At 50.1% G+C, this 26882-nt stretch overlaps 1 protein-coding gene and 1 pseudogene across 2 annotated transcripts; one reads left to right on the top strand and one right to left on the bottom strand.

Annotated features, from left to right (window-relative positions):
• RGS10 (regulator of G protein signaling 10) lies at positions 1-26444 on the bottom strand. 2 transcript variants are annotated; one of them, XM_006920817.3, is made up of 5 exons: positions 26420-26444; positions 24535-24653; positions 23380-23466; positions 13364-13507; positions 1-452 (listed from the first exon to the last, which is right to left on the bottom strand). In XM_006920817.3, the coding sequence occupies exons 1-5, from the start codon at positions 26427-26429 to the stop codon at positions 306-308; spliced, it is 507 nt and encodes a 168-aa protein (XP_006920879.2). In that variant the 5' UTR covers positions 26430-26444; the 3' UTR covers positions 1-305. The 2 variants fall into 2 exon arrangements, with proteins under 2 accessions (XP_006920879.2, XP_024894925.1); XM_025039157.1 differs by lacking the exon at positions 1-452 and adding an exon at positions 4633-9305.
• Positions 20354-20472, top strand: LOC112470193 (annotated as a pseudogene).
• Positions 26445-26882: the final 438 nt, after the last annotated feature.

Below are 26882 nucleotides of genomic sequence, written 5' to 3'. Positions count from 1 at the left end.
TTTTACCTGGTGGCCTCACATGAAGTTTAATCAAGCTACAAAATGCTCAGTGTCCAGTGTTCAGGGACTCTCTCTGCCTCGTACGTGTATGTGAACTAAAACGTCAAAGCTATTTGTTTTTTATGTAAGATTAGCCATCATGCAAAACTTACTGGTCAAGCAGTTAATAAAATACACATATCCCATTGAAGGGTGTTGTACATTTCAGTCCCCGCAGATAACAAAGCAATTATAAGCCCTGCATGGTCTTGAGAGTGAGTCCCTTCACCTCAGAAAGCTGCTGGTCCTGCCAGCTCTTTGGGGTCTCATGTGTTATAAATTCTTGAGGCTCTTTTAGCTGCCGTTTGGGCATCGGGTGGATCTTCTCCCTCTTCCTCGGTTTGCTTGTGTTTTAAAAACAAGTCAGACTTCAAGAAGCGGCTGTAGCTGTCATACTTCATGAGGTTGAAGATCTAAGGGGCAAAGAGGAGAAAAAAAGAATCTGAAGGATGAGGCTAATTGGGCCGTGAATCATCTTATCAAATATTTATTAAATACCTATTGTTGCAGAAGAATGCACATACGTGCCAGACGCACACAAAGAAGGCTTAAGCAAGTAGTGTGCCAGACGAGGCAGATTTCCTGAATGTTTCTGGCCGTTATGAAATGATCTCAATGGAATATAATAGCTTAGAGAGTCACATGAACAAATCTATCTTTATTTTCCATGGAAGGAGAGATTCACACAGCACTGACTCATACTTTTGTATCAAGAAGTCCTTTAAGACTCTCCACTTTATCTGGATAGATGATGATACAGGGACGTGTTCCTGCAGGAACTTGAGATCGTGGAGTAGAAACCATTCCTGGGGACACGGTGCTGTGGTAAAGGTCATTGTCCTATCCTATTATGCTAATGTTATTAAGACCCCCAGAAGTCTGGCATCCAAGATCTCAAATGAACCAATTATTATGCCAAGAAACAAAATGGGGCTTATTCAGTGCAGGGCAGAGGGGTAAAACTACAGTCTTAGCAAGGATAGGTCTTAGGAACAAGGCCCTAGTGAAAGAAATAGCAGTCGGCTGCAGAATGCAAACAACCGCACATTCACACAGGCCCAGGAGCACGTCTCTGGGAAAGAAACGATTCGCAGGTGCGCTCCTCAGGTGAGAGAGGAGAAGCCCCGATGGAGACGACATCCTCTGTATTTCCTCTGGACACAGCCCAGGTCCTCGAAGGGCTGACTCCTCCCTATTCCCACCTGGAAGACCCTCGCCCCCATCCCCACCTGATCCCATGCCACGCCCCTTTCTTGTCCTACAAAAGGGGTGGGGAAAAGAGAGGGGTGGGCTGGGGGAAGCATTCTCCGCTGTGCTGGGTACAGCCTCTTTTGAGGAAATGTCTCTTCATCTCTCTCTCAGACCTTTGACTGAGCTCTCAGGATATTCTGCAGACGAAAAATCCACACGTGCACCCGGTGCCCTCACTTATGGCACTATCATGGGCTCAACACGTGGAAAGTTCCAGAAGTGTCAGAATGTCACTCACTGCCGGGCAGGGTTATCAAGTGGGTGGTAAAACTCTGACATCTTTTAAATCTGCCCTTCCCCCCCCGCCCCCACACACAAACTATTTTGTAAATTAAATGTCTGACGGAGTCTAAGGGCTCAGAACAGCCGCCTGGGGGGTGGAGGAGCTGGAACCTCTGCCTTCACACCTCCATCTTCCCCAGACGGCTTTGGCCGTAGGATAAGCGCTTAAATCACTTTGCTATGAGCAGAGTCCACAACCCAGGGAAAGACTGAGGACGCTGGGTTTTCCTTCACTCTTCCCGGAGTGACTAAGGTCCCCTGTCCGAGGTCTCCAACTGCTCAGAAAGACCACTCTTCCCTAGGCCCCCAGCAGGTATCCGTTTCGTAGCAATCTTATAATCCTAGACTGCCAAACAAAAACCAAAAAACAAAAAAACAGACAAAACCCCAAAAAAACCCTCCCCCAAAATAACAAAAATCATAGCCAGGGGCGAGGCAAGGGATGAGGAATGCTATTAACATTTCATGACCAGGGTGCCAAGCAGGTGTCACCATCGTTCACCACCTGCATTATTCAGTCCTTCCAGGCACAAGAGCCCCCCAAACGGAACTTCGAGATGCCCACCTAGTTCCAAGTCTGGAACGGATGCTCAAGGAGTGACTAATGGAGCCAGCTGTGTGTGATGCCCCACCCGGCACCCCCTCCCACACCAGGTCCACAGCAGACGGGACCCACCACTGCCAGCAGGATGCGGTTCGACCCAAGCATCTCCTCTGAAGTCTCTGCGTGTAGGAGTGAAACATCCTGTTTGCCTGTAGTGGCTCTGAGGCTCATACTTCAAAGAGGAGAAGAAAAAAGGCTGGGGTTGGAGGCACCCAGGGCCAGAGGAGGCAGGGGGAGGGAGGGCAAGGAGGCTGCTGGGGGCTGGCTGACTCTCTCAGCCTCCCGGAGATCCCAAGAGACTGCGGGCTCTTTCCTGGTGCCAGCAAACTCAAGGGAGGGCTCCGAACTACTTAAAAAGAGCATAAGGGCCACTGCCTGCCGTGGGCAGGTGTGAAATTCCCACGGAGTCCTTGGGTCTCCTGGGCACCAGCCTAGAAGCACATGGTGATAGGGTATCCCCATCACAGAGCCCCTCGAGGGGAGGGGCTCAGCAAAGATGACTTAGCGGATAGAGAATGGTCCTAAAATCTCTTCCAAGGAAGTGGACAAAGATAGTGCACCCAGCTGCTGATCACTGCCTTACTGATCACAGGGCAAATTGGCCATGACTGGCGTCCAATAAATGTCCACCCGGCGAATGAACAGAAGCCACCCACCGTGCAACAACAGAGGCTGGGGAGATGAATCAGGGTCGTACCAGCGTGCGGGAGTGCCTGCTAACCACGTGTCAGCAGCACTTCATGCCCATTTCATCCTCACCAAAACCCCGCGAGAAAGAACTCTGATCACACAAAGGGAGAATGGCCGAGTATCAGTCCGCTCGGGCTGCCATGACGAGGACCACGGACGAGTGGTTTAAACAATAGAAATTTCTTTCCTCACAGTTCTGGAGGCTGGAAGTCCAAGATCAAGGTGTCCACGGGGTGGGTTTCCCCTGAGGCTTGTAGATGGCTGTCTTCCCCGCCATCTTCACACGGTCCCTCCTCCGTGTCTGTCTGCGTCCCAATGCTCTCTTTCAGAGCACCAGTCATATGGGCTCAGGGCCCACCCGAATGACCTCATTTAACACTAAACACCTCTTCAGAGACACTCTCTCCAACCAGTCACATTCTGAGTTGCTGGGGCTTAGGACTCCAACATATAAGTCTGGAGGAGGGGGAGGGGGAGCGGGAGAACACAATTCAGCCTGCAACTGTGAGCAGAAGAGACAAGCAGGATAGAAACGCTGGCAGTCTAGCTCTGGAGGCCACACTGCCCACCACTAGGCCACACTGTCACTCATATGGCAGACCAACAGTCGGTCGTTAAAAATCCGGTCTGCAAAAGGAGTTTAGCATGGAAAAGTGTATGCGAATATTAAATGGTTAAACACTAAAAGTTTTAAATGCACTAGAACTAAAAACAATGATCCAAATATGTCTGTAAGAGTATCTATGTGTATAAACGGGAAATAAATATCTCCAGAGGTCAGTGCAGTAGATTAAACGGTATCCCACCCACCCCATCCCCAAATTTGTGTCCCCCTAGAACCTAAGGGTGACCTTATTTGGAACAGAGTCAGTTGAGGATCTTGAGATGTCATTATGCTGGATTTAGGGTGGCCTCAATCCAAGGAGTGATGTCCTCATAAGAAGAGAGGACACACAGAGGGAAGAAGACCATGTGAAGTCACAGGCAGAGATCGGAGTCGTAGCTACAAGCCACGGAACTCCACAGAACGCCACGGGACGCCACGGGACATCACACAATGCCATGGAACACCACGAAATGCCATCGAACTGCACAGAACGCCACGGGATGCCACACAATGCCACACAATGCCATGGGATGCTACAGGACACGATGCAACACCACGGAACGCCACCAAACTCCACGGAATGCCACAGGATGCCACACAATGCCACACAATGCCATGGGATGCTACAGGACACGATGCAACACCACGGAACGCCACCAAACTCCACGGAACGCCACGGGATGCCAGCAGCCACAGGAAATTACAGGAGGAGGCGAGGAAGGGGTCTTCCTTAGAGCCTCACGGGGACACCTGGATTTCAGATCTCTGGCCTCCTGAGCTGTGAGAGAATACATCTGTTGTCTTAAGCAGCTCAGTTTGTGGTAATTTGTTATGATGGTCCTTGGAAACGCACACAGTCAGCTTATTGATTTCACATCTCTCCTCCAGGAGCACAGGAAATAAGATGGTTTCTACAAAACCAGGACTCTCTGATGGGGAGAACTGGCCTCACTGGGGCTGAACTGTGACTGTCACCTGACCAACATGTCTCAAGCTGTCTGCAGGGAAGAGGAAAGAAGACCGACATAAACCTGGGGGTGGGGGAAGGGCTCCAGGTGGGCAGGAGCATGGAGCGAAGCTACAAAGCAGTGGGTCCTTCCCAGAGACAGGCAGCCAATGAGGCAGAAAACTCAAGTTGGCAGCTAAGCTGCATTCCGTATTTTTTTTTTTTTCTTTGGGCCAAGACAGCTGTGGCTCAGCAGGTTTGGGTTTTGGCAGCCCCACATCTGTGAGCTGCATGCCCAGACTGTAAACTGTTTGGCGTCGTTGCCTGGGGAGCCAATCCCACCGGCAGCTGGAGGTGGAACTCTTTTAGGGGAAAAGGTGAAGGGAGCTTTCCTGCCTTCTGCAGCTATGCACAAGGTCCCACAGCACAAGGTCATTACCCAGCCAAGGTGCCCCTCCCTCTCCAGATCCCAGACAGTGCCTGCTTGGGATTCGCCTTTCTGCAAGGGAAAAGAGCCGTATGGTACTCTAACTTAGGTGTCCCAAATCTGCTGTTCCAGGAAAGGACACCCTCGCTGAACTGTAGAGAATCCTCACCTCCGTAGAGAATGAGAAGTTTAACCGGCCTCGAAGGTCCTTCAGTGAAGACTTCAACGCTGTCTCAATGAAGCACTTTTAACACTTCTCAGAAGATAAGGATATTAAAAGAACTAAACATACATCCTCCCTTCTATCCAGAACCCTCTGCCATGTTCTTTCAACTGGGTACAAGGAGGAAAATAACAAATCCCTTAATGCAAGTTTTATTAATGAGGTTTCATATTGGTTTCAAGAACTGGGTTTAGTTTTTATACGAAAATTGCTGAAAAGAGGTGGCACGTGCTCCCGTCTCGGGGTCGCAGTTCGAGAATGTGCTCTCTCCCCATACAGCTCGGCTCTGGGCATGCTTTCATACCCAATGGACAGATAAGGAGCGTGAAGCAAGCCAGCTCCCCTCCCTCCAGCCTCAACTATGAAATGACGGCAGAACCAGCTGGGCGTTAAAGAGGCTGGGAAAAGGCGCCAACGGGGATGTCCACACCTCAAGCTGAAGACCGCCTCCCCCTCTTCTGTAGTAGGAACGGGGTGCCTCCAGAAGGTCTGAGGGCAGAGGGCAGACAGCGGGTGAGAAGACAAAATAGCTCAGGTCGGCCCTTGTCCCAAAGTGCCAGCGTGGGCCACTGGAAGTTTCTGTCACCCTGGACAGTGTCCCTGCTTCCTGAACAGGCCCGCCAGAGCTGGATGACATGCTGGGGAGGGGTCAGAACTCCAGACAGAGGCTGGACATGGACAAAGGCAGAGACCCCTGCAGGGGTTGAAATACCCTCACTGGCGCATGATGCCGGTGCTCTCGAGTGGGAGGTGGCACTTTTTCCCGGAGTCCGTAATGCTCAAGGCCCAAATGGCATACTTTCTACGCAGGGCAAAGGTGTTTTATGTTTGCCTTTTGCCATCAAGAGAGTCAAATGCTATTCTGGCACCCACCCCCTCCCTCCTTCCCCTGAACACCATTTTAAAGTTAAAAAGAGAATTTCAAATACCATCCTTCCCGCCCCACCCCTCATAAGGCGAACAGCTGGGTAGATGGGAGAGACGACTTCCCTTCCTTTCGAACAAAAACCCACGACCTGGCCTTTCTGGCTTTGCACGTTGGAAAATGCTGGTTTCTGGACTAGATGGCTTCTCTGGGGCTTCCACAGGACGGAGGCGTCCAGAACCCCCAGCTCCAGCCACCACTGCAGACTTAGAGAAACAAGGGGTTGAGAGAGGGGGTAGACACGGAAGCCCCTCCCCCAGCTCCAGGTCCTCACCAGCTGGTCCAACCCTTCTCACTGATGTCTAGAAAGGAAGTGTTTCTCATGTCTTGAGATCTGGGGAAATTCAAAGAAACGGGGGGCCCAGCGCATGGCTCCTTCATCAAGGGTGTGGCTGGGAGCGCTGACATCTCACTGAAGTCTTTCTAAATTTTTTTTTTTAAGCATCAGAGGCTGAGGGCTTCCTTTTCAGTGGAGAAGTCCACCCGCTCTCTCTGCCTTTCCCGGATCAGACAGCACCAACTCCAAAGCCTGGCGGTACTTGAAATTTGCTTTAAATGTAGGCCGTGGGATCCCTACGATTAAAGAAGAAGGATGAGTACCCCTGCTCCCCGACAGCCTGCAGCCTTCTCTCTCACGGTCCAAGAAAGCCATGACCTCGAGTTGCCGTTTGCGATGACCTTGAGCCTCCCATCTTCTCCTATCTCCTGCTGTTCCATTCGAACCAGAGGCTTCAGAGAAAGGTGTGTAGACTGATGCCGAGAAACTCGTAGGAGCGGACTTTTGCCCTGACTCTCTCACGGGGCACGACCGGAGGTCACTGGGCCGATTTCCGTGTTCCGTTCTTAAACGAGCAGGGAAGGACACGTGACGGGGTGCTGCCGCCAGGGCCCGGGGCTTTCACTTCGTACCCTCTTGGGTCGTGTGAATTTTCTTCTCTTCGTCTTAACAATGAACGTGTAGTAACTGAACCATTACAAATAATCTTTTTTTAAATTAACTTGTCCAGAATCCCGAGTGACACAGCAATAGGATGTCCCCATGGCGCAGCAGGTTCCAGCGCTGGTCGTCCGCCCTGGAGTCTCCCTTGGCTGTGTAGGTGGCCAAGACACATGTGTTCAGGCCATGACGCTGACCGGGCCAGCGGAGACCGGCATGGTTATTTCTTGTACAGAGAAAAGCCTCTGGGCTGCTATGACTAATGTGATCCCTCCACGTTGTAGCTGACTCTCAGAGCCTCGGTAACTGATGGGAATGTTCTAGAGTCAGCCGGGGCTGGAGATGCAGCAGAGCATGACTGAGCAAGGGAGATGAACGTGGGAAAAAAGAAGGTGAGAACGTTGGTCGGTCTTTAAATGCCAGAGACAGTGCTGCCTGCACCAGCACCCGCGAGAGGAAAGCGGCCGTGTCCGGAAGGATGACGATAAGGACAAATACCGCTGCCTCGCGACACGGATGGTTCTCACGGCTGCTGGCGTGGCAGGAAGAGTCCGGCTAAACCAGAAACCCTGGGCTCAAGCTCTGTTTCCCGCCTCCCAGCTCTGCGACCTCGGGCTAGCTGTGCCATCTTCCCATCGAGCCAGAGTTCTCAGCTGTACACTGAGGCGTCAGGTGCCACCTTCCCCGGCCTGTGAGGTGCGCACACAAGAGCACCGCAGGAACTGTGAAGAGGTTCAGGCGTGGTGTTTTCTGGAATTCACGATAATGACATACACATTATTTGCTGCTTTTGAGGTGGGGACCTGAGGCTCCGTGAAGGTCAGGCACGTGAACCCTGCCACAATTATGGAAGTCACACTAAGCCAGGGTTTCTCAACCTTGGCACCATTGACATTTTGGACCAGACAATTCTGTGTCGGGTGGGGCCGTCCTGCACATTGTAGGGTTTCAGCAGTCAGCATTCCTGGCCTGTACCCACTAGGCACCAGTAACACACCTGCCCGGGTTGTGACAACGAGAACTGTCTCCAAACATTGCCCAGTGTCCCCTGGGGCACGACCTCCCACTCCCCACCCTCACCTCCTTAAGAACTACTGCATTAAGCTAAAGTTCATCCTCCTGTTACATTCGAAAGCAGTGGTCCCCGACCTTTTTGGCACCAGGGACCAGTGCTCCTATGAGCATCTAACGCCTGATGATCTGAGGTGGAGCCGAGGCGGTGATGCTGGCGCTGGGGAGCAGCTGCAGATGCAGATGGAGCTTGGCTCGCTGGCCCGCCGCTCACCTCCTGCTGTACATCCTGGTTCCTAACAGGCCACGGACCTGTACCGGTCCACGGCCTGGGGGCTGGGGACCCCTGTTCTAAAGGACACGCACAGTTAACACTTATGGGGGCCCAGCTGCAGCCAGGCACAGCACTAGGTAAGCACTTCACAGAAATGACTGCATTTCATCCTCACGACCGCCTCATCATACCCCGCATCTCACAAACGAGGAAACTGAGGCACAGAAAGGGATCGCACCTTGTGCGAGATTTCACAGCTACTAAATTCTACAGTCAAAGAAAAGGGGGAAAGTCGGGTCTAGGGAAACGAGGTCGTGGTACCAGGGAGCGACTTTCTCACATCGGGGCATTGAAGGTTTGCGACTGGTCCACGGCACAGCTTGGGGAGGCAGCAGAGTTCGCCCACAGCCCCGTGTTACAGATGAGGGCACGGAAGCCACGCCAAGAAGAAGGAGGCACCTGGGGTCAGATGGAGGCAGGATGGAACGTGAGTTCCCACTTCCCCCTCCCGGCTAGGCGAGCACACAGGGGTAATGACAGTGAATCTGAGCTCAGCATCCAGGAAGTGATGAGCAGGGAGGGGGAGGCGCAGGGGGTCAGGCCGTCCGGGTACAGACGATGAGCCATGAGCAGGAGGCCGAGGGTTCGCAGCTGACTCTGTAGTAACAGAGATGGCTCTGTGCCGAGTCATACGCATTCTCTTGCCCAAGGGAACTGGTTAGCAGCGCCTCAGGGCCTAACCCCAGCCAGGTGGTAGATCTCACCACCTTCATCACTCACTGTGCTCCATCCAGCCTCATGCACCGCCCCCGACACGTCCAGCAGCCCTGCCCCAGGGCCTTTGCACCTGCCATCCCTCTCCCTGGAAGGTCCTAGTTGGCTCCCTCCTCTCACCTGGCTCCCCTTTACTACTCAGGTCTCAGTCACCTCTTCAGGGAGCCCGCTCTGACTGCCAGACCCAAAGTAGGCCCCTGCCAGCGGCTCCTCACCCGTCGCCTGTTACATTTCCTTCCTCGCATTTATCTTTTTCTGTCCACGTGGTTGGATGGTGCAGAATCCCTTGGTGTGAACGCGGCGCTCAGCACAGTCCTGGAGCATAAAGCAACGAATGGAAGGACAGATCCGCACACCAGCAAACCAACCAGGACCGAAACAGACCACCCAGGAGACCTTGCAAAGTATCGCAAGTGAAGAAAGCAACTCTTTGTCAGGTCGCCTGCTCCTTCCTGCTTTTCACAACTTAAATTTGTCCAACGGCCCACTTTTGACTCTGGACTAAAGCACCAGAGAGAAGCAGAGCTGCTCCCCAACCCTGGCTTTGCCAGCACGTGCCGACGCATGACCGGGCCGCGTTAGCGGAGCCGAATTAAACCAGAGAATGACCTATCCGCTTACACGAGTTTTCCAAATAGCACCGTTATAAACTTCTCTTAAGAGATTGTTTTGATGAAAGGCTTATTAAAATGTCTAACGCATTCTTCACAGAACGTGCTGGCCACGATTTAAGTTTTGCTTGATGCTTTGGGGTCATTAGCATCACTAATCACGTCACCATTCCGGAGCACAGGGAGGCCCCCAATGCAGTGTGTGGGTTGGGCCCCCCCGCTCGGCAGCTCCAGATCGTGGTGCTGTCGTCCATGTTTAGTATCATTCTTCTTTCTTTCCCTCCCAAGCTGTTAGTTATTGCTTCTTCCCTTCCCCCGCCCGCACCCGCCCCCCCCCACACGACGTCCACCAGCACTTCAAAACCACCGCGAACTGAGACGCCAGACCTGTTAGGACTCTGTGTAAACCAAGAGTAAACAGGACCTGAATGAAGTCCTCCTCTGCATGAGATGCACGGATGTCGGCTCACCTCCGATGCTGTTGAGGACTTTCCCATTCTTCTAAGGTCTGGCTGTGCCCCAAAGTCCATGCTGCCCTACCAGCCTGCCTCCAGGGCCTGAGGCACTGCCCCTCCTCCAGGACGGGACAAGGCCACCTGAAGTTCCCCTGGCCAGGGCCACTGAAAGCTGCCTGCTCACCCAGCTCCGTGACAGAGCCAGCTGGGCTCAAAGACACCGAAGCCACTGGGCAGCTTTTTTAAAAGTTATGTGACATCTCGTGGTTCCAACTCCTTCACAGGAAAATGGGGCCCTCGTGGGGGTCTTCGGGAAGCAGAGGACCACAGCCTGCGCTGAGTACACGTCCAGGCGGTTTACCAGCACGGCCTTGGAGAGGCAGAGTTTTCTGGGGCAAACGTAAGGCAGGGGCCCTTCTCAGGGATTTTGGAACTAGCTCAGATTCCAAACTCCTTGTTTTCATCCACTGAGGCCGCAGGAAGACAGTGCCTCTTTCTCCTTCTCAAATAAATGACTTTTAACAACAGGGTATAAAAGCACTTCCTTGACTTTAAATAGTTTAAACAGGCATCTGTGCCGTGTTTGTTATGGGTGTGTGTGCGTATGTGCATTTATAGAACAAAAAAGTTGGAAAGCCTAGAGAGCAAACGTTATTTGGGACTCGCCTCCAGGTGTGGAATTAGGGATCGTGTCTTTATATTCTGGTTTCCCAAGATTCTTTCATTGAGCATGTATGACTTTTAAGGTGAAGTAGATAAGAGTTATTTTTAAAATATTTTTCATGGGATGAAATACTGCCATTTGTGACAACACGGATGGACCTTGAGATAATCATGGTAAGCGAAAGAAGCCAGACAGAAAAAGTTGATATCACTTATGCGTGGGATATAAACCTAAAAGCAACAAATGAGCAGGACAAACAGAGACTCATGGACATGGACGATAGACTAGTGGTTACCAGAGGGTGGGGCGGCCTCGCTGTATATTTTATAAAACAAATGCGATCTAATTTTTCACATTTGAAATTAAATGTGTTACGAAGAACAGAAATAACTTTCAAAGAGCCATGAGCCAAAGTTATTTTCCACAAGGGGCAAAGGGACAAAAAAAGCACTTATTTCATCACAAAATCTGTGTATTTGATAGATAGATGATAGAAAGATAGATAGATAGATAGATAGATAGATAGATAGATTTAAATTAACAATAAATTTTTTTCTTTGTTACTTTAAAAAAAATAAAAAATAAACTTAAAAATAAAAAATCTTCCTCTGTTTCTGTGTTTCGTCCTCTCTGCACCAGCTTGACCTCCCAGTGTGTGAATTTAGCGGGGTGTGCCCGGGACGCGAAGGTCCGCTCTATTTCGAGATGTATCACTGGCCTAACTGCAGGAGAGCTGAGTCCTTGGGAGCCCGAGGTGCCACCGCGGGGAATGCTACCCGCCCGTCTCATTCCTTGCTACCACCCTGGAGTCTGCCGTCCCAGAAAACGGGGCTGCCCGTATTCCCATGGCCTGTCCAACACCTCTGCTCCAGCTGGCCTCATGGGGCTTTGAGAAGCCGTGAGAGGCTGCCGGTTAGCCCGGGAGAGCTGTGCAGGCTGTGAGTGTGACAGAGAGTGTGGTCTTTGTAGACAGGTGGGTGAGAGCGAACCGCCCTCCAGTACTTCCTAGTACCTGTGTAACTTCATGCAAACAAACCACTTAGTATTTCTGAACCTCGCTTTTCTCATCATCAAAACAGGAATTATACTCCCTGGAGATGAAATGAGATACTACACACCAAGGGGGCATCGGGCACAGAGGGTACCCTGATAGTAGATATTGTCATTATTGAAAACACCTAGAACATGAGGGCTTCAGTACAGGTTCTCAACTCTGGCTATCTTTAAAGTCCTATAGGAACTTTTAAAAGATGCCGAGGTCCAGGTGGGACAGACATCCCCAGGTGCCTATAACCACAAGAATTGCCTTTTGACCACACATTCCACTTCCTTTCCTCCTGCAAATACAAGTCCATAACTTCCTTCCCTCTGGCTCAAAGTCACCACCTCCAGGAGGCTCTCAGCAAGTCACCCATGCTAATCAGAGTTTCTTCAACACCCGAATTTGATTCATAATTCATGTGGAATTGGCACTTCCACTGTCAATTGAAAAACACTCTTAAACTACTTCTCATATTTGTATTTTCTACCTGTATATTTGTTTTCTATTTGATGCTGAGCAAAGATAAGCCCTCCTCCTAGATGCTGGGACATGCTCTGCACTCTGTGCCCACTCCAGGTGATCAAAAAAAAGAGGCCAGCCCATCTAGAGGACCAGTGGTTCTCTGAGTGAATTCCCAGGACCGTTAGCATCCACTTCACCTGGGACCTTGTTGGGAAGGCAAAGTCCCAGCTCGCCTAGGAACCATCAAATCTGACCTCTAACTCAGAGGGTCGAGCCCAGCATCTGCTTCCACAAGCCCTGCAGGTGGACTCGCTCTTGGCCGAGGGCTGCTGAATTAAACGGAAAGCTAGTCTTCACCCCTGTGCCAAGGAAGGCCTTCACTTCTGCAGCAAGGACAGGGCCCGCAGAAGTTCAAAATCTGTCTGCGTTCCACTGTCGACGAGTGCGTGTACTGCATTTCGGAAGAACGGAGCGCACTGTGGATGGTCCTGTCTGCAAACTGGTCCCTCAGAGAGCCTCGGGAGCGCACTTTCATCCCTCTGCCTATCACCACTGCCGTTCCTCCCCATGGAACACTGAAGTTTGCCCCTCATAGGTCTATTTTTAAACCTAACTTTTCCTCTTTAAGTGGAATATGTATGCTCCAGATGTTGGCCTTTTCATGATGACTCAGGGGCCTCATTATGAACTAGCTTACAGGAATGGGCCACCAGGGGCAGGTGGCTACGCTTGGATATCTGCACAAAAAACCACCCCGGGTTCCCTGCCACTTTGAGTCCTTGTGCTTGCTTTCTAGAATTTTCTGTGCACTCCCATCTTCAGCAGTTAGCACATGTTGCTTGCTCAGTGTGGGTGCCTCAGATAGACCCAGCCTTTCCTCTAATCTGGGTTGAGAAGACAGATAACCCTGCCGGTTCAAACGGTGTGTAGGCCAAGAGTTAAGACGCCCACGGGAGCCTCCTGGGGGTCAAATCCAGTCCTCTATCTTTCGCCAGCCGCGGCTCCTCCATGCGCCTCTGCCTGCCCAGCTGGATGGGACAGCTTCCGGGGTGTCTAAAATGTAGTGTTTGACTGAATTCTTCCAGGCCAGGGATAAATGCTGGTTTCAAATCAAAGTGCGGGTAAGGAAGTCGGGTTACCTGGTCTTGGAGTTTCTGGAACATAAGTGGGTGTGGTTCCTCCAGCATCTTCTCATTGAGCCGGGACTGCCCCTCGACGTTGACCTGGGACGAGGCCTTGCTGGACAGAAAGGTCATGTAGATCTCCTTTGCCTTTTCCTGCATCTGGGGGAGACACGGGTGGGGGGCGGCACTGTTTGTCATCTGTGAGCTCAGCCCTTCCCGGCCTGAACCCAGCTCTCTGCTCTGTCCAGGCCGAGGGGCCTGGCTGCTGGGACTCATGGCTGGCCCAGCCCCCACTCCGCCTTTCCCACGTGTCTGTAGCCACATTTCCTATCACAAAATGGCTACGCTTCCCAATCAGAAATGATGACAGAAAGAATCCTGGCCCAGAATGAGTGACGTTCTGTACTTTAGGGACCATCCTGCGAAGTCTCCAAATTAAAGACTCATGGGAATATTAGGAACACGCCGTAAAAAGGAATGAAGTCCTGATACATACTCTAACACGGATGAACCTTGACGATATTATGCTAACTGAAAGAAAGGCCACATATTACATGATACGTGAAATATCCAGAATAAGCAAATGCATACAGACAGAAAATGAGTGGTTGCCCAGGGCTGGGGAGGGGAGGAAGGGGAGTAACTGCTTAAGGGGTAAGGGGTTTCTGTGTGAGGTGATTAGAAATTCCGGAACTAGATAGTGGTGATGGCTGTATAACACTATTAATCTATTTAAGGCCACTGAACTGTACTCTTTTAAAGGTTTAATGGTAAAAGTGAGAACCCTAAAATATGGTTAAAATGGTAAAATTCCTTATCTGTATTTCACCACAAGAAAAACAAAATCGAGTTCAACTATGCGTAATATCCCAACCAGTTACCAAGCACCTGTGCTCCAGACACATTCGAGCGAGATGTTTTACGGCCATGGCCCCATTTCCTTAACCCCGTGAGCATCCACCGAGGTGCCACTTTCCTGTTAGTGCCACCTCCCCGATGAGGACACGGAGGCCAGGCCACCTTCGAGGAGCCTGCGGGGAGACGTGGGACTGTGTGGCTCCAAAGCCTTGCATTTCCGCTCAGGTCCACACCTGCAGGATACAGTATCCCCTCTAGGTTGTGCGGTCAGTCGGCCTCCCAGGGCAGGGTGGTGTTTTTCCAGGTAACGAGATACAAGTATAAGCCAGGGAGAGGACACTGGCTGCCCGCCCTGAGTCCCAAGAGCAGTCCTGCTGGAAAGCATCAGCTCTGAGTAGGTACCGGCCCTTGAAAGGTTGCGGGCAGCGCTAGATAAGTGTGCTTCTCTGCTTCCAATGCGTGGAAAACCAACCCTGGCTGCCGCGGGAACACGCTCGCGGTAAGTGCTTCGTCTTAAAAACAGCCTGCCTCCTCGTGGGGCGGAAGAAGGGAGCCTGGCTTTCCCAGTGTCCCCCGATGGGTCTCTTTTCTCTTAGAGGAAGGAGACTTCCCGGACTCACACCTCGCAGCGGCAAAGATGGGGGCTGTTTCTCTCAACACGAAAGCCCAAACTATTACCTCATCCTAAGGAGCAAGCCAGACAATAAATGCCTCTGAAATGCAGCCACGGAGCTCTGAGTCGTGTGGGGGGCCCGGAGGACTGCCCTTCTCCCCAGAGAGCCCACCTGAGGCTCCGCACAGGCTGCAGAGCTTGGCTTAGGGAATCTCAGGCTCCGAAAACCTTTCACCGTATGGAAAACACCAGGCATCAATACCTGGTGCTTGAAAGGAAGCGAAAAGCAGTCCTTTAACTTGTTTTCGTTCCGAGGACTAGTGGACAAAAGGCCCCGTAAGGCCAAGGCCTGACCGTCTCCAGCGCCCCACAGAGACTGTCCAGATGGAGGTCGACACCCAAGGCCATGGTGTCAGTTCTTGATCAACTATCAATGCAGTCATTAATCAAGGCCAGGCTCGAAGACACAAGGAACAGCTTAAGATAAACGTGGCTATTCCAGGGACGAGTCTGGAGACCATCACGGTGACCCAGGAGGTGCAGCCCTTTGGGTCTGTTTGCCTCTCGGAGACCCAGGCTGACGTGAAGCCAGGAGCCTCCCGCCCACCCACCGCATTCTGCCAGGAAGGAACATTTTTGGAAAGCCACTTCCTATGTTCATAGTTCGTAAAGCCATCAGCCGGTCAGGCTAACACACTGCATGCAGAGTTCTGGAGGTAGAAACCCCTCTGGCGCCCCGACCTCGTTGGACGTTCTCTGTCTCACACTCACGCACACGCACGCACGCACGCACACATGCACACGCACACACGCACACACCCTGCCTCCAGATGAGTGTACACACACACACACACACACACGCACACACAACCTGCCTCCAGATGAGTGCACGCCGTCTCGGCTGGTTCTGAAAAGGAGAAGTGTAATGAGTAGCTTGAGGCTTAAAGCGGGTACGGAAGGGGCCAGGCGGAGAGGAAGCAGGATCTGGGGGGCCTGCAGGTATACGTCTCTGGGTCTCTGAGTCCCACTTGCATGCCCCCGGTCCCCGTCCCGAGTCCGCCAGGGAATGAGCTGGGCCCCTCGACGCCCCCACAGGGGAACGGCAGCAGGAGCAGTGCTTATCTGGGCCAGGATGGGAAGTGTGACTGAAAAGGGAAACCCTGACACTGCCAACCGCAAGCCAGTCACGGGAAGGCCTGGTGTCCGCGCTGAGGAGACTCAACAAAAAAGAAGAACTGGGTCTCTTGAGTTATTTCGGATTTTCCAGAGCATCGTTAACCCTGTTATGGCTCCTCTCAGGACAAGGACAGACCGTCCACCCGGTGCTGGAGCCGCCCAGGTCAATGGCTCTGGGTGAGACCAGCCAGCTTCTCTTCTCCAGCCCCCTGAGGAGGGCGAACATGCCCAGGGTCCCGCCTGCCCCAGAAGAGCTGCAAAAGGACCTCACCTGGGCCCGTGTGGTGACTCCCGGCGTCGAGGACCACGTGTGGGAGCATTTGCGCCCAGAGGAGCTCTCCCCAGACACCCCGCCCCCGCCCCCCAAGTCTGGGCCTTCCTTCCAGCCTGGCATCAGCCATAAGAAAAGTGAGCACGGAGCCACTGCTCCCAGCCAGCGCATGTTCAGGAAAAGCAGATTCACTGTCACCCCAGCCCCGGAAACAGAAACCCACTCAGGAGGACAGCGAAGTCATCAGCCATGCAAAGCTCAGAAGAGAATTGCTTTGTATGTTCTGGCTCCTCTCCCTCGTCCAATAAGTGTGCTTAAACTTTTCCAATTGGGAAAATAAAACAAAACCTCCTTTCACTCCACATCCTCCTATAGCTAAGGACCTCCCCACCCCCCAGAGAAAACTCCACCAAAGAAAAGCATGCACTCTGGGTCTCCACCAACTCCACCCTCTCGGTCTGGCTTCTGCCCACCTGCAGTGTAGCCTCCCTCCCCACAGCTCGCTGATGTCCCCCAGGTGGCTAAGTCCCTTGGACCTAGGTCTGGACCACTCTCCAGCCCCAGCCCTGCCCACCACTGCGGTCCTCCCAGGATTCTGCAATACCTCTCTGTCTGTACCTGTCTCCTTTGCCGACTCCTGACTCTCTGTCCCCCTCATAAATTCTTGGGCTTCCCGGAGTTCTGCCCTAGGCTGACTGTTATCCTAATCACGTGCTCCCGCAAGATTTTGGCACCCCCCCAAGCTACTGACCATGTAGCCAACGGATTTCTAGAAATGTGGGCTTGGATGTCCCACCGATGCCTCGAACACCAAGGAAAGCAGTGGTCCCCCCTGGCCAGTGGGTCCTGCAGTCTCTACTCCAGGAAGCTGGGATCCAAGATCCCTCAACGCGTCCCTCACCCCGACACCCTGCCTATCACTGAGTTCTGCTCACTTTGCCTCCTGCACAAACGTCCATCAGCTGTTCCTCTCCATCCTGCCATTCTGCCGGAGATGGACAATGGGAGAGGACACGTAAGAAAATTAAAGGATCGAGCCACTACCTTTATCAATATCAGCTTCAGGCAGAGAATGAGGCAAAGACATTATCGAACGATTCGAGAACATTTCCGAGAACTGGCTCAGGAAGTGAAAGGCAGGTGGAGGGAGAGCGGATGACTCCGCAGAGAGCAGGAACGAGCCTCCGCACCTGCAAGGTTGGGGAACAGGTGCCAACAAGCAACGTCCAAAAAGTGGCGAGAACTCAGGGGCACTGGAGAACCCAGATGGGAGGGATGAGGAGGGCAGCAGAAGGAGAAGCCCTCGGACCCGCAGGTCCCCAACCCCCCCAACCCCGAACGTTCAGGTGAGCATCTCCCACCTCTCCCTTTCCCCCTCGCCCCCTCTCCCCCCACCCCTGGAAACTAGAGTTTTCTTCTCTAAAGATATTGACTCAGGGAAGCTCCCGAACAGAGGCATGAGAGTCGGCAAGGATGAGACGCCAAACCGAGTCTAAGGGCTCAGTAAAATTCTACACGCAAAGTTGCCCAGCAAATTTTCCCCAAACCGGTGGATTGGAGATCAGTTTAGTTTATAGACATAATATTGGGGTTGTGGCCACCAGGAAGAGGCTAGAGGTTTCTAGTCTAGAGAAAACAAATAAACAGACAACAAAAAAACAAAAGCAGAAAAAATTCAACAGAAGGATTTAAAGATAAAGTTGAACTCTCCAAAGAAAACTAGGAACCAACAGTCAAAGATATGAAAAAAAACAGGAGGGTAAGAGATAAAATTAAGGGCTCAAGCCAGGAAAGAGACCAAAGAAAATGGAAGGGAAAATGTTACTAAACCATAATGATAATTAATAATAATGATAATTAATAATTAATAATATTTTCATATTATTATTATTATTAGATTATTCAGTACTATAAACCTGTAGTTTAAAAGGCTCCATAAAATGCCCACACAATGGATGAACCCCACCCCCCTCCAAAGCCTATTACTGTACAGTTTTAGAATATTGATAATGAAAAGATCCTATACTGTTCCAGAGAGAAAAAAAGCAAAGTAAACAAAACAAATCAACTTATATATAAAATACTGGTTCTAAACAAAAATAGAAGACAATGGGACAGTGTCTTCAAAATTCTGCGTGAAAAAAAAAATCTGCATGCGTTTCAACCTATAATTCAATTCTATGCCCTGTCAGATTATCCATGAAGTGGGAGGGTAGGAAAAAAATAACGTTTTCACTCACCGTGATCTTTAACTATCTACCTGCCGTGTCCCCTTTCTCAAGGAGCCATTGCTGGTCATGCTCCACCAAAATGAGAGGGTGACTCAAGATAAGAGGACCTGGGTCCAGGAAGCAGAAGACGGGCAAAGGGAATGGCCACTGGTGCAAAGGAAGACCCAGGGACCTCACGGGAGGAGCTGTGGTCAGAGGGCCCGAGGAGGACTGTCCTCAGGTGAACCCGGACTGCAGAGATGAGCTGAGAGGCCTAAGCCCATGCAACACAGTATCAAGAAGCATTTTAAAGGGCTGTGAAAATAAGAAAAGCAAAAAAATGGTCCAAGAAGAAAAATGTAACTGTAGCATCCTCTTTGGCTCAGCAGCAAACTATAAACAATAAGTATTTTCATAATGAAAATGCAACAGACAGAGATGTGAGTAAGTGAAACCTCGGTTATAGTAAGAGGAAGCTGGCAGATAACATTTAGAAGGGGTACACTGAGCAGGGAAGGAACGGAGGCACAGGACCGGCCAGTGCCAGGCCCAAGACCACACTGAGAGCAGCCGAGCTCCAATCAGGTCCGGCCTGGACCTGGCCGAGTCCATGTCGAAAGGCAAAGGTTGGAAGGACACAGCCCAAATAACAGGGGAAGTGAAATCTGGAGGGGGCTGAGGGGTGAAAGGAATTAGCCCTCTTTACTGTGAAGCAAATGAACCTCACAGAAGGAGCAGTTGTCGTTTTTTTTTTTTTGGATTTTTAAATAATAAAGATGGTGTTTTAGCCTTTTAGGAAAACCTTCACTCTTACTTTAAATAAGAATATCGAACAATCTAAAATCCTGGATCAAGTTTTAGTGTTAAGTAAAATATAATAAAAATGATAAATAGGATAGAGCCCTCCCCCATAACTCTGTTCATTCTAAAACACTACGAAAATGCGAGGGATTATATTTAAATACCAGTGCAAATTGCTCAGAGGTATGATTATTAGAAACCTTGCATCAGCCCACCACTTCCCCACCCTGACTCTGTTTGATTTTTACACATCTGCACAGGCTGCCATGTCCGTTTCAATCCTTAGTAAACTGGCCCCATGTGCTGAAGGGTGAATGAATGAACGAATGAATGAATGAATTCAGGGGTAGCCAAAGAATGAACACTTTGTTGGAGCTTTCTCTGAGGTTTTATAAAACATAAATGCTTCTTTGTTTTAGAAGATAGATCTATCTCACGTGCTAATTCATGGGGAAGAAAAAATTTTAAACCATAAAGTACAAAGGGAGCGAACTGCTTTGAAAGCAGACGGCTGAATATGAACACCTGGCAGGTGTAACCACCCCAGGAACCCCAAGGAGGGAAGTGTGGGGGGCATCACCCTCCCAAGTCCCTAAAGCCCCAGCAACCTTACCATAAATGCAGAGTGTCAAGATGTCAAGACTCTCCCCAATTAAGGGGCCGCTTTCCTGCCTGCCAGGGGGCGAATCACAGACCAGGGACGATGAGGACACAGCGCCTCTGTGGAGCCTCTGAGAATATGTCCCAACAGGATGGACTCATGTGCATCCCTCACATCCATCCCTAAGGCTGTGACTGCAGCACGAGTGAGACAGAGGCCAGGGCCCCACGCACGGTGGATCTTCAGGGCTGGCCTGAGTGAGAAGAGCTGGAAGGACAGTGAGCCCAGCCCTGTTCCGGGCACTCGGATTCACTGGGGGAGGAGACAAAGATCTCAACCCTTATGGAGCCTGCATGACAGACGGAAAAGCAAACCGTACAGTAGATAAAGAAAGAAATTATGTAAGAAATCAGATAAGTCAGTGAGTGCTATGGAGATATCAGGCTGGATAATTCTAGTAAAAGAACAGAAAACAGTCTATGGCCATGCTACACTGAACAAGCTCGATCCCGTCTGATCTCGGAAGCTAAGCAGGGTCAGGCCCGGTTAGTACTTGGATGGGAGACCACCTAGGAAGATCAGGTGCTGTAGGCATAAAAAATAAAATAAAATAATAAGGGATTGGAAGCTGACACGGTCCTTGCACTCTGTGAGGTCAACCGAGGGTTGCCTCACCTAAAAATAAAAAAGAACAGAAGACAAACCAGCATGGGTCCTATTTAAAATAATGTGCGGTCCTCCTCAGTCCACCACTGCCTTAGTTCCCTGAGGAGATAAACCGTCCACAAACTCCCTGCTGGACCAGATGCGGTCAGTCTCATTGTGAAATCCAGTTGGGCCAACTTCTCCTTGTGCTTATGTCCACCTCTGCTTTTTTAAAATTAGTGACTTAGAACTGACTCCTGATTTTATTTCCCCCGCAGCCAGACCCACAGGCCCTGGAGTCGCAGGCCTGGTCTGCATCCTGGCTCTGTCTGCACCGCGCCAATGGCCTTAGACGAACTGCTGCTTCACCTCTCCAAGCCCAGCCCCTGGAGGATGGGAGCAGTGAGGAGGCTCAGCGTGATCACCCAGACTGAAGTCTGACACCGCGGGCCTCACAGGGGTGTCCTCCCTTCCAGGACCACCTGCATTCCCAGGCAGTTGAAGGTGAGGCAGCTTCACTGCACTGAAGCAATCACATTCCAGGCTTGAGGACACAAACCTTCAAGGAGTCACATGCTGGGTGTCATAGTGAGGGCTGCAGAGAGGAGCTGCCAGATGCTGAAAGCTCTGTCTGTAGGATGTGGATGGGCCGGTGCAACCCACCATCATGGCTTGCCGGTGTTTACCTTGGTACCCAGGTTCTCCCGGAGTGGCCCCACCTGCCTGCCAGCCTCCGGCACAGCAGAGCCAGGCTGCCCCTCAAGCATGACCCTTCTGCCATCTGGTCTTCCTTCAGCTCTTCTCTCCAGGAATTCCTCCCCACGTGCTGTCCCCAGTTCCAGGTAAACGACCCTCATCCCCAAATCCCACTTTAAGTATCAGCCTAAAAGCCACTTCCCTTGGGAGCTTTCTAGGCCGCCCACTGCCTGTGTCCCCACAGAACCCACACTTCTCATTTCCAGACTCGTCACACTTGCAAAGGCTTAACAAGCAGCTTCTCCTCTTGGTGCCTGTTCCCCAAAGAAGGTCATCTGTCTTGTTCCTGTGTGTCTCCCATGCTTTTCACAAGGCCTAGCCCTGAGCAGGCACTCCACAGAGACCTGGTGACCTCAGCTGGACACCCCCACACGACATGCAGGAAAAATGACTCGGCGACTTCAGAGTGCTGGTTTGAGCCCCGGCCTGGCCCCTGCGGGGGCCTAAGCTTCTGGTTTGTCCAATGCAGGAGTGGGCTGGCCAACCTCTAACGCACAGAGCACAAGGCAGAGGACGGGACATCTGTTTGCCTGCTGGACTCATCTGAGCTAGGGTTTTCAGGTGAGGCTGGATGAAGCAATTGCACAGTCCAACCTTTATGGGAGGTTGTCGCTGGGCCCTGTCCTGGGTGCTGGGGGCAAAGAGAATGACGGGTACGACTGCCCGAAGAGCTGTGGCCAGCATCTTAGCTTTCTAAAGCAAGTCCTCTCTCCTGCTCTCTGAGGCCACTCACCACCCAGGAGGCTCAGGCAGTCGTTCAGGGAGAAGCCAAAGGAAGTTAATGCGAGGGTCACGCCCCAGATGGCCTGGAATTCAAGCTAAGGGGCACCTGTCTTAGAATCCATCCTTGCCCTGACAGAGAGGAAGGCACACTGCTCCATCTTGGGGAAAGTGTGTCTGAGTCCAGAAGAGTCTTTGAAGAAACCAATGACGGACATTTTCCAAGCTGTTGTCTACAAACACGTCATGACTGCTGGTCTCGTGGATTCCAGCTTTTGGAGAAAGATACTCAATAACTGGCAGTCCACAAGTCACATCTGCCCATGGATGTGTTTGGTTTGGCAGGCAAGGTTCTACATTTTAAAAAAATGAGTTCTAACATTATAAAGTCGATGGGTTCACACAAGCGTCCGAAGTCCAGTTTCCCTGGAGAAACAGGCAGCAGGGGCTGAAGATGAGAGAAGACGCCTTCAGGAGGAGAGCCCCACAGGGCTCTGGGGGTGAGGACGGGCCAGCGAAGATCCAGGAGGGCAGAACTCAATGGAGGGAAAGCCCAGACAGCCATAGACCCCAAAGCATTCACTGCCCAAATCAGCTCAACAACCTGCTGCATGCAGCCCCTGGAGGCAGGGCAGCTGCCCGCTGACGGCCCCAGTCCCCATCACTCCCTACAGACTCACACCAGAATCCTCACTCATGCGCATTACGTAGCGGACCTCATAGGCATTTAGCTCATAGCCTCTTAGAAATACACAGGCACAGGCCTCATAAATACACCCAATGCTCAAGCCTCCTTCCCCATAATCTCCTTCGCCTCCCCTTACACTCAACCTTAAAAGGCAGAAAATCGGCTGATGTGGGAATTAAGGGTACCTCCTGCAAAGAGCTCACATCTACCCAGGAGAACAGTCAGGAACATTTTATGCGGGATGCCTGCCAACCACAGGATATTTTGTTAAGTGAATCATTGACAATCCGTCTGATGCCCACTGTGCCTTTATCACCACATCTGCTGATTGTTGTACTACCTCTGCACAAAATGCCGACATGTCAAACTCCGGGGGAAGCGTCCTCGTGACTTATTCATGAAGAAAAAAAAAATCGTACATGGGGATGAACTCTAAGCGACACAAATTGTTATTTTTACTTTAAATATTTATCCATTCGCACAGCTCCATTTAAAAATGGATTAACAAACTCTTGAAAGTGATGAATATTTGAGCAACACGAGATACCTAATCTGAAGCTTAAATCTTCCCCCTAAATCCAGTATGGATCAGATTTCTTTAGGCAATTTCAAAATCTATTGGAAAGGCAGCTGTAACTTTACAAGGAGAGAAAAAACATATCAAGAATGTGATTTTAGAGTGGAAGAAATACCTGCTTCTTATCTTGCGTTTTCTTAAAATCTTCACACGCTAGCCAAAATAAAACATTTTCTTCACTGAATTCCTTTTTTAAAAATTCCTACGGATACAGAGAAAAAAAAATATCAGATAGCAGTCTACTTAAAAACAAACAAACAAATAATGCATTTCACTCCAAGGACTGATCTGGCAAAATGCAACAAATGAGCATGATCCAATCACCCTGTGAAAACTCCACCCTGAAAAACAAAGCTTGTGTTTAAGTTAAAGCTAGAATTTCATATGCATTTGAACTTAATAGCTTTGACATTGTAAGCAAGAGTAAAAATGAAGCAAGCATCTCCTCACAATTCTAAGCTTACAATAAATTACCAAAAATGTAAATTATAGTGGAAGATATATTTGTTCCTTCTAGACAGTGTTTAAACAAAGTACATTCCTCTAAAATCGGGCCCATTTTTTTAAACAAAAGAAAACACATTGAACATGTCTAAAAAAACGCCATGATGAAAACTATTTTAAGTTGGAGGTGTGTGTTTTTCCTTTTTGGAAGGTATTGGGCGGGGGCGGTGAGGTAGTGGCACAGAAAAGTGTCCCTTCTGAGATCTAGACAGAGCTCACAGTGGCCCGGTGTCCAGGAATGTCAGTAGCGCTGGCCACCACCTTAGGGGTGGCAGGTTCGACAGTCTGAGAGCTTATCCTGGCCTGACCCAAGACTTAATGACAGGTGTCGGTGGGACTCAGAAAGATACAGGGCATCTTTCAGATGCACACGCGCTTCTTCTAACTGACACCTGGGGTTGCCGCAGGCAACAAAAGTTATCTCTTCCCCAACCACCGGCCTCCTCTTTGAGCTCAACTTCACTTTGCCAGCTGTTGTCCACCCTGTCCCATTCTGTTCAAAATCCCGACACACAAAAGAACCTTCGTATCAGAGGGATCCAGACCACCCCCTCCCGTATAAAACCCAGAAACGGCCTGTGCGTGCCCCAGGGTGCTGGTCCACGCTACCCAGGGAAACCTTCCCGTTTCAGTCACAACAGGTGAAAAGTTCTTACTCTCAAGTTAGGGCACAGAGACTGTTAAAAACTGGCCTGTGCTTCCCCCACACGCATCTAAACGTCATGCGTCGTACCAATCCCCTCCTTCAACAACAAAAAAGGCAAACCCGAAATCTTTTCACTCCTTCTGGGTCTTCGAGCAGATTCTCCAGGGAGGCCGCCCATTTGGCTGTGCTCTTGGGGTTCTGGTGGCTGCTGCTGGAACTCCCATCACTGTCGTGGATGTCTGCAAAGCAAAGTTCGGACTGCGTACGTGGCCCAAAGAGGCTGTCATTTAAAACCATCTGCATTTAATGGTCATCATCAACATCATCATCACCACTGCGCCTAACAGATTTTAAGTTGCATGCCAGAATCTATTTTAGGCGCTTAACCCGGTGAACTCATTCTGACAACCACCTTGTGAAGAGCCGCTACCACTCCCTCCATTTACAGATGAAGAAAACTGTGGCTTAGAGTGATGACAAGACTCGTCATTTCCCGACACTCCCCTTACATCCTTTCCCGGGGTCCACTGGCCGACTGCAGCCCTCAAGTCTCACTCAAGCCCTCTCCCCAGGCACCTTGGCTCAACAGTGATCCATTCCACAGTCTTATAATTATTGTGCTGAGTGGTGACTATTTGCACAGTCGATTCTCACTAGTCTGAAAGCTCCTCTAAATCTTTATAAATTCTCAAGTGTCTAAGGATGTTTCATTTTAAAAAGGGAAGGGGCAATGCTGGCCTCCTGAGACGAGGTCGTGGGCCAATGGGCTGGGCCAGGTTGCCCTGTAAATCTATCTCTATCTTGTATCTCCAGCTCCTGGCACATAAACAGAAGTATGCACCAGGGCTGGGACTAAGGTGGAGAAAGGGAGGCGCTGGCCACAGGTGCAGAATTGAAGGAGGCTGCCAAAACAGTCGGGCACCGAGATAAATTTTCACGCAATATTCCAAAAAATCAGAATTATTGGAAAACATTCCTTAATGAGCAAATGCCAAATTTTAAATCAAGACAGGATCATTATTACTGATTTTTCCTTGTGCCCCAGGCTCAGCATCACACCGTTACTACGTGTGTCGACTGACTGAATGAATGATTCTTTGTACCTGCACATCTGCTGCACCCTCTTACTCAAGACACCTAAAAAGCCTCTTGACTAAAGAGTAGGGGACAGGGGACCTCCAACTAACACACTTGGCTACTTGTCTGAAAGAGGAAGTAACGACATAAGCACATCTCATTCTATAGAATTTGGCCCCTTCCTAGAGACAAGGAAAAACCATAGAATGTCACTTCAGAAGGGCCCAGGTTCCAAACTCGGTCGGGCTAACTTGGACTGTGTGACCATGGGCAAAATTCTGTGTGTAAAATAAAGATCATCCCCTTGTCTCTCAGGTTATCAGAAGGATTAAAAGAGGAAGCACGTCAGGCACCTAGAAGCTCACAGTGGACTTGGAAGGAATGTTAGTTTTTCTCTCTCCTTCCTTAAAATAATGATCTCCGGAGTGAACTATTTTTATAGCTAGTACTTCTTTCTCCACTGTGGGGCTTTTTTTTTTCTTTTTTTTCAAAGTAGAGATATGTTCCTATTTTTTTAAAAAGTTTTAATCTAGGAGAAAATAAGCTTTTAATTAAGAAGTCAGCCAAGCAAATCGCTTTAGAAGGATAATTTTTAAAAGTCTTATAACTATTAATCACTGCAAATAGCTGGGGGACCGTACAGTTTTAAATGGTTTTGGAAAAAAGCTGTATCAGAAGACATTGGACTTAAGGATAATGCAGGTTCCACGACCGTTCATGTTCTCTTCGGGGTCAACACACACTTTAATTTCTCGAGCAGCTTTTGGGAAAACGACCTGGATTTTAGCTCTTCGCTGGCTGACTTGTGCTAAATAAATCAGTAGCCAGAAGCCCGGCAGAAGCCTGTGTTTCAATACACACTGGTGATGGAGCACATAAGGGAATTATTTGGGACAAATCCATTCCTTTAACTGAGAAGCAAACTCACTCGAACTCATCACAAATGGATCTCACGCTTCTCTAAAGTGAGTCTTCAGTTCGTGGATATTAAATTAGTTCCCTGCTCTCTTTGCAAAGGCTAGAATGGCAAGCTTCTGAACACTGAGTTTCTTCCCAGCAAAGTATAAATCGAATTAAAAGATCATTATTATAAGAAATTTCTGCCTCAGGGTTCATTCTGCCAAGCATTTCACTAATTTACTCTTCTGTTCTTTACCGGGAGAATACAGTTTGACAGTTGACTCCATTTCCCCAGCAGATCTTCTCTTAAGTAAATAAACGTAGAGACACAAGTTCGCTGTTCCAGGAACAATCTTAGGCAGCTGCAAATTTCTCTTCTGTTGCTGAACCACAGCTTGGGCCCTAAGTTTTCAACCTTGGTCTGAAAGGATTCCAAAACGCTCGACATTGTTTTCAATAATAAACCAAACCGCATCTGGGTTTTCACTGTC

This window comes from Pteropus alecto, unplaced genomic scaffold (genome assembly GCF_000325575.1).
Source record: "Pteropus alecto unplaced genomic scaffold, ASM32557v1 scaffold177, whole genome shotgun sequence".
Classification (NCBI taxonomy): Eukaryota; Metazoa; Chordata; class Mammalia; order Chiroptera; family Pteropodidae; genus Pteropus; species Pteropus alecto.
Note: the sequence above shows the minus strand (reverse complement) of the source record. Positions and strands in the feature narration are given on the sequence as shown.

Bases quoted from the DNA above. Each gene is read 5' to 3' on its own strand.
- RGS10 (XM_006920817.3), bottom strand. The intron at 13,508-23,379 runs GTATTTCTTCCA...TGTCTCCCCCAG, and splicing joins AAACGCAAGATAAGAAGCAG to ATGCAGGAAAAGGCAAAGGA. The intron at 453-13,363 runs GTAACCCGACTT...TTTGCCCCTTAG, and splicing joins TCCAGAAACTCCAAGACCAG to ATCTTCAACCTCATGAAGTA.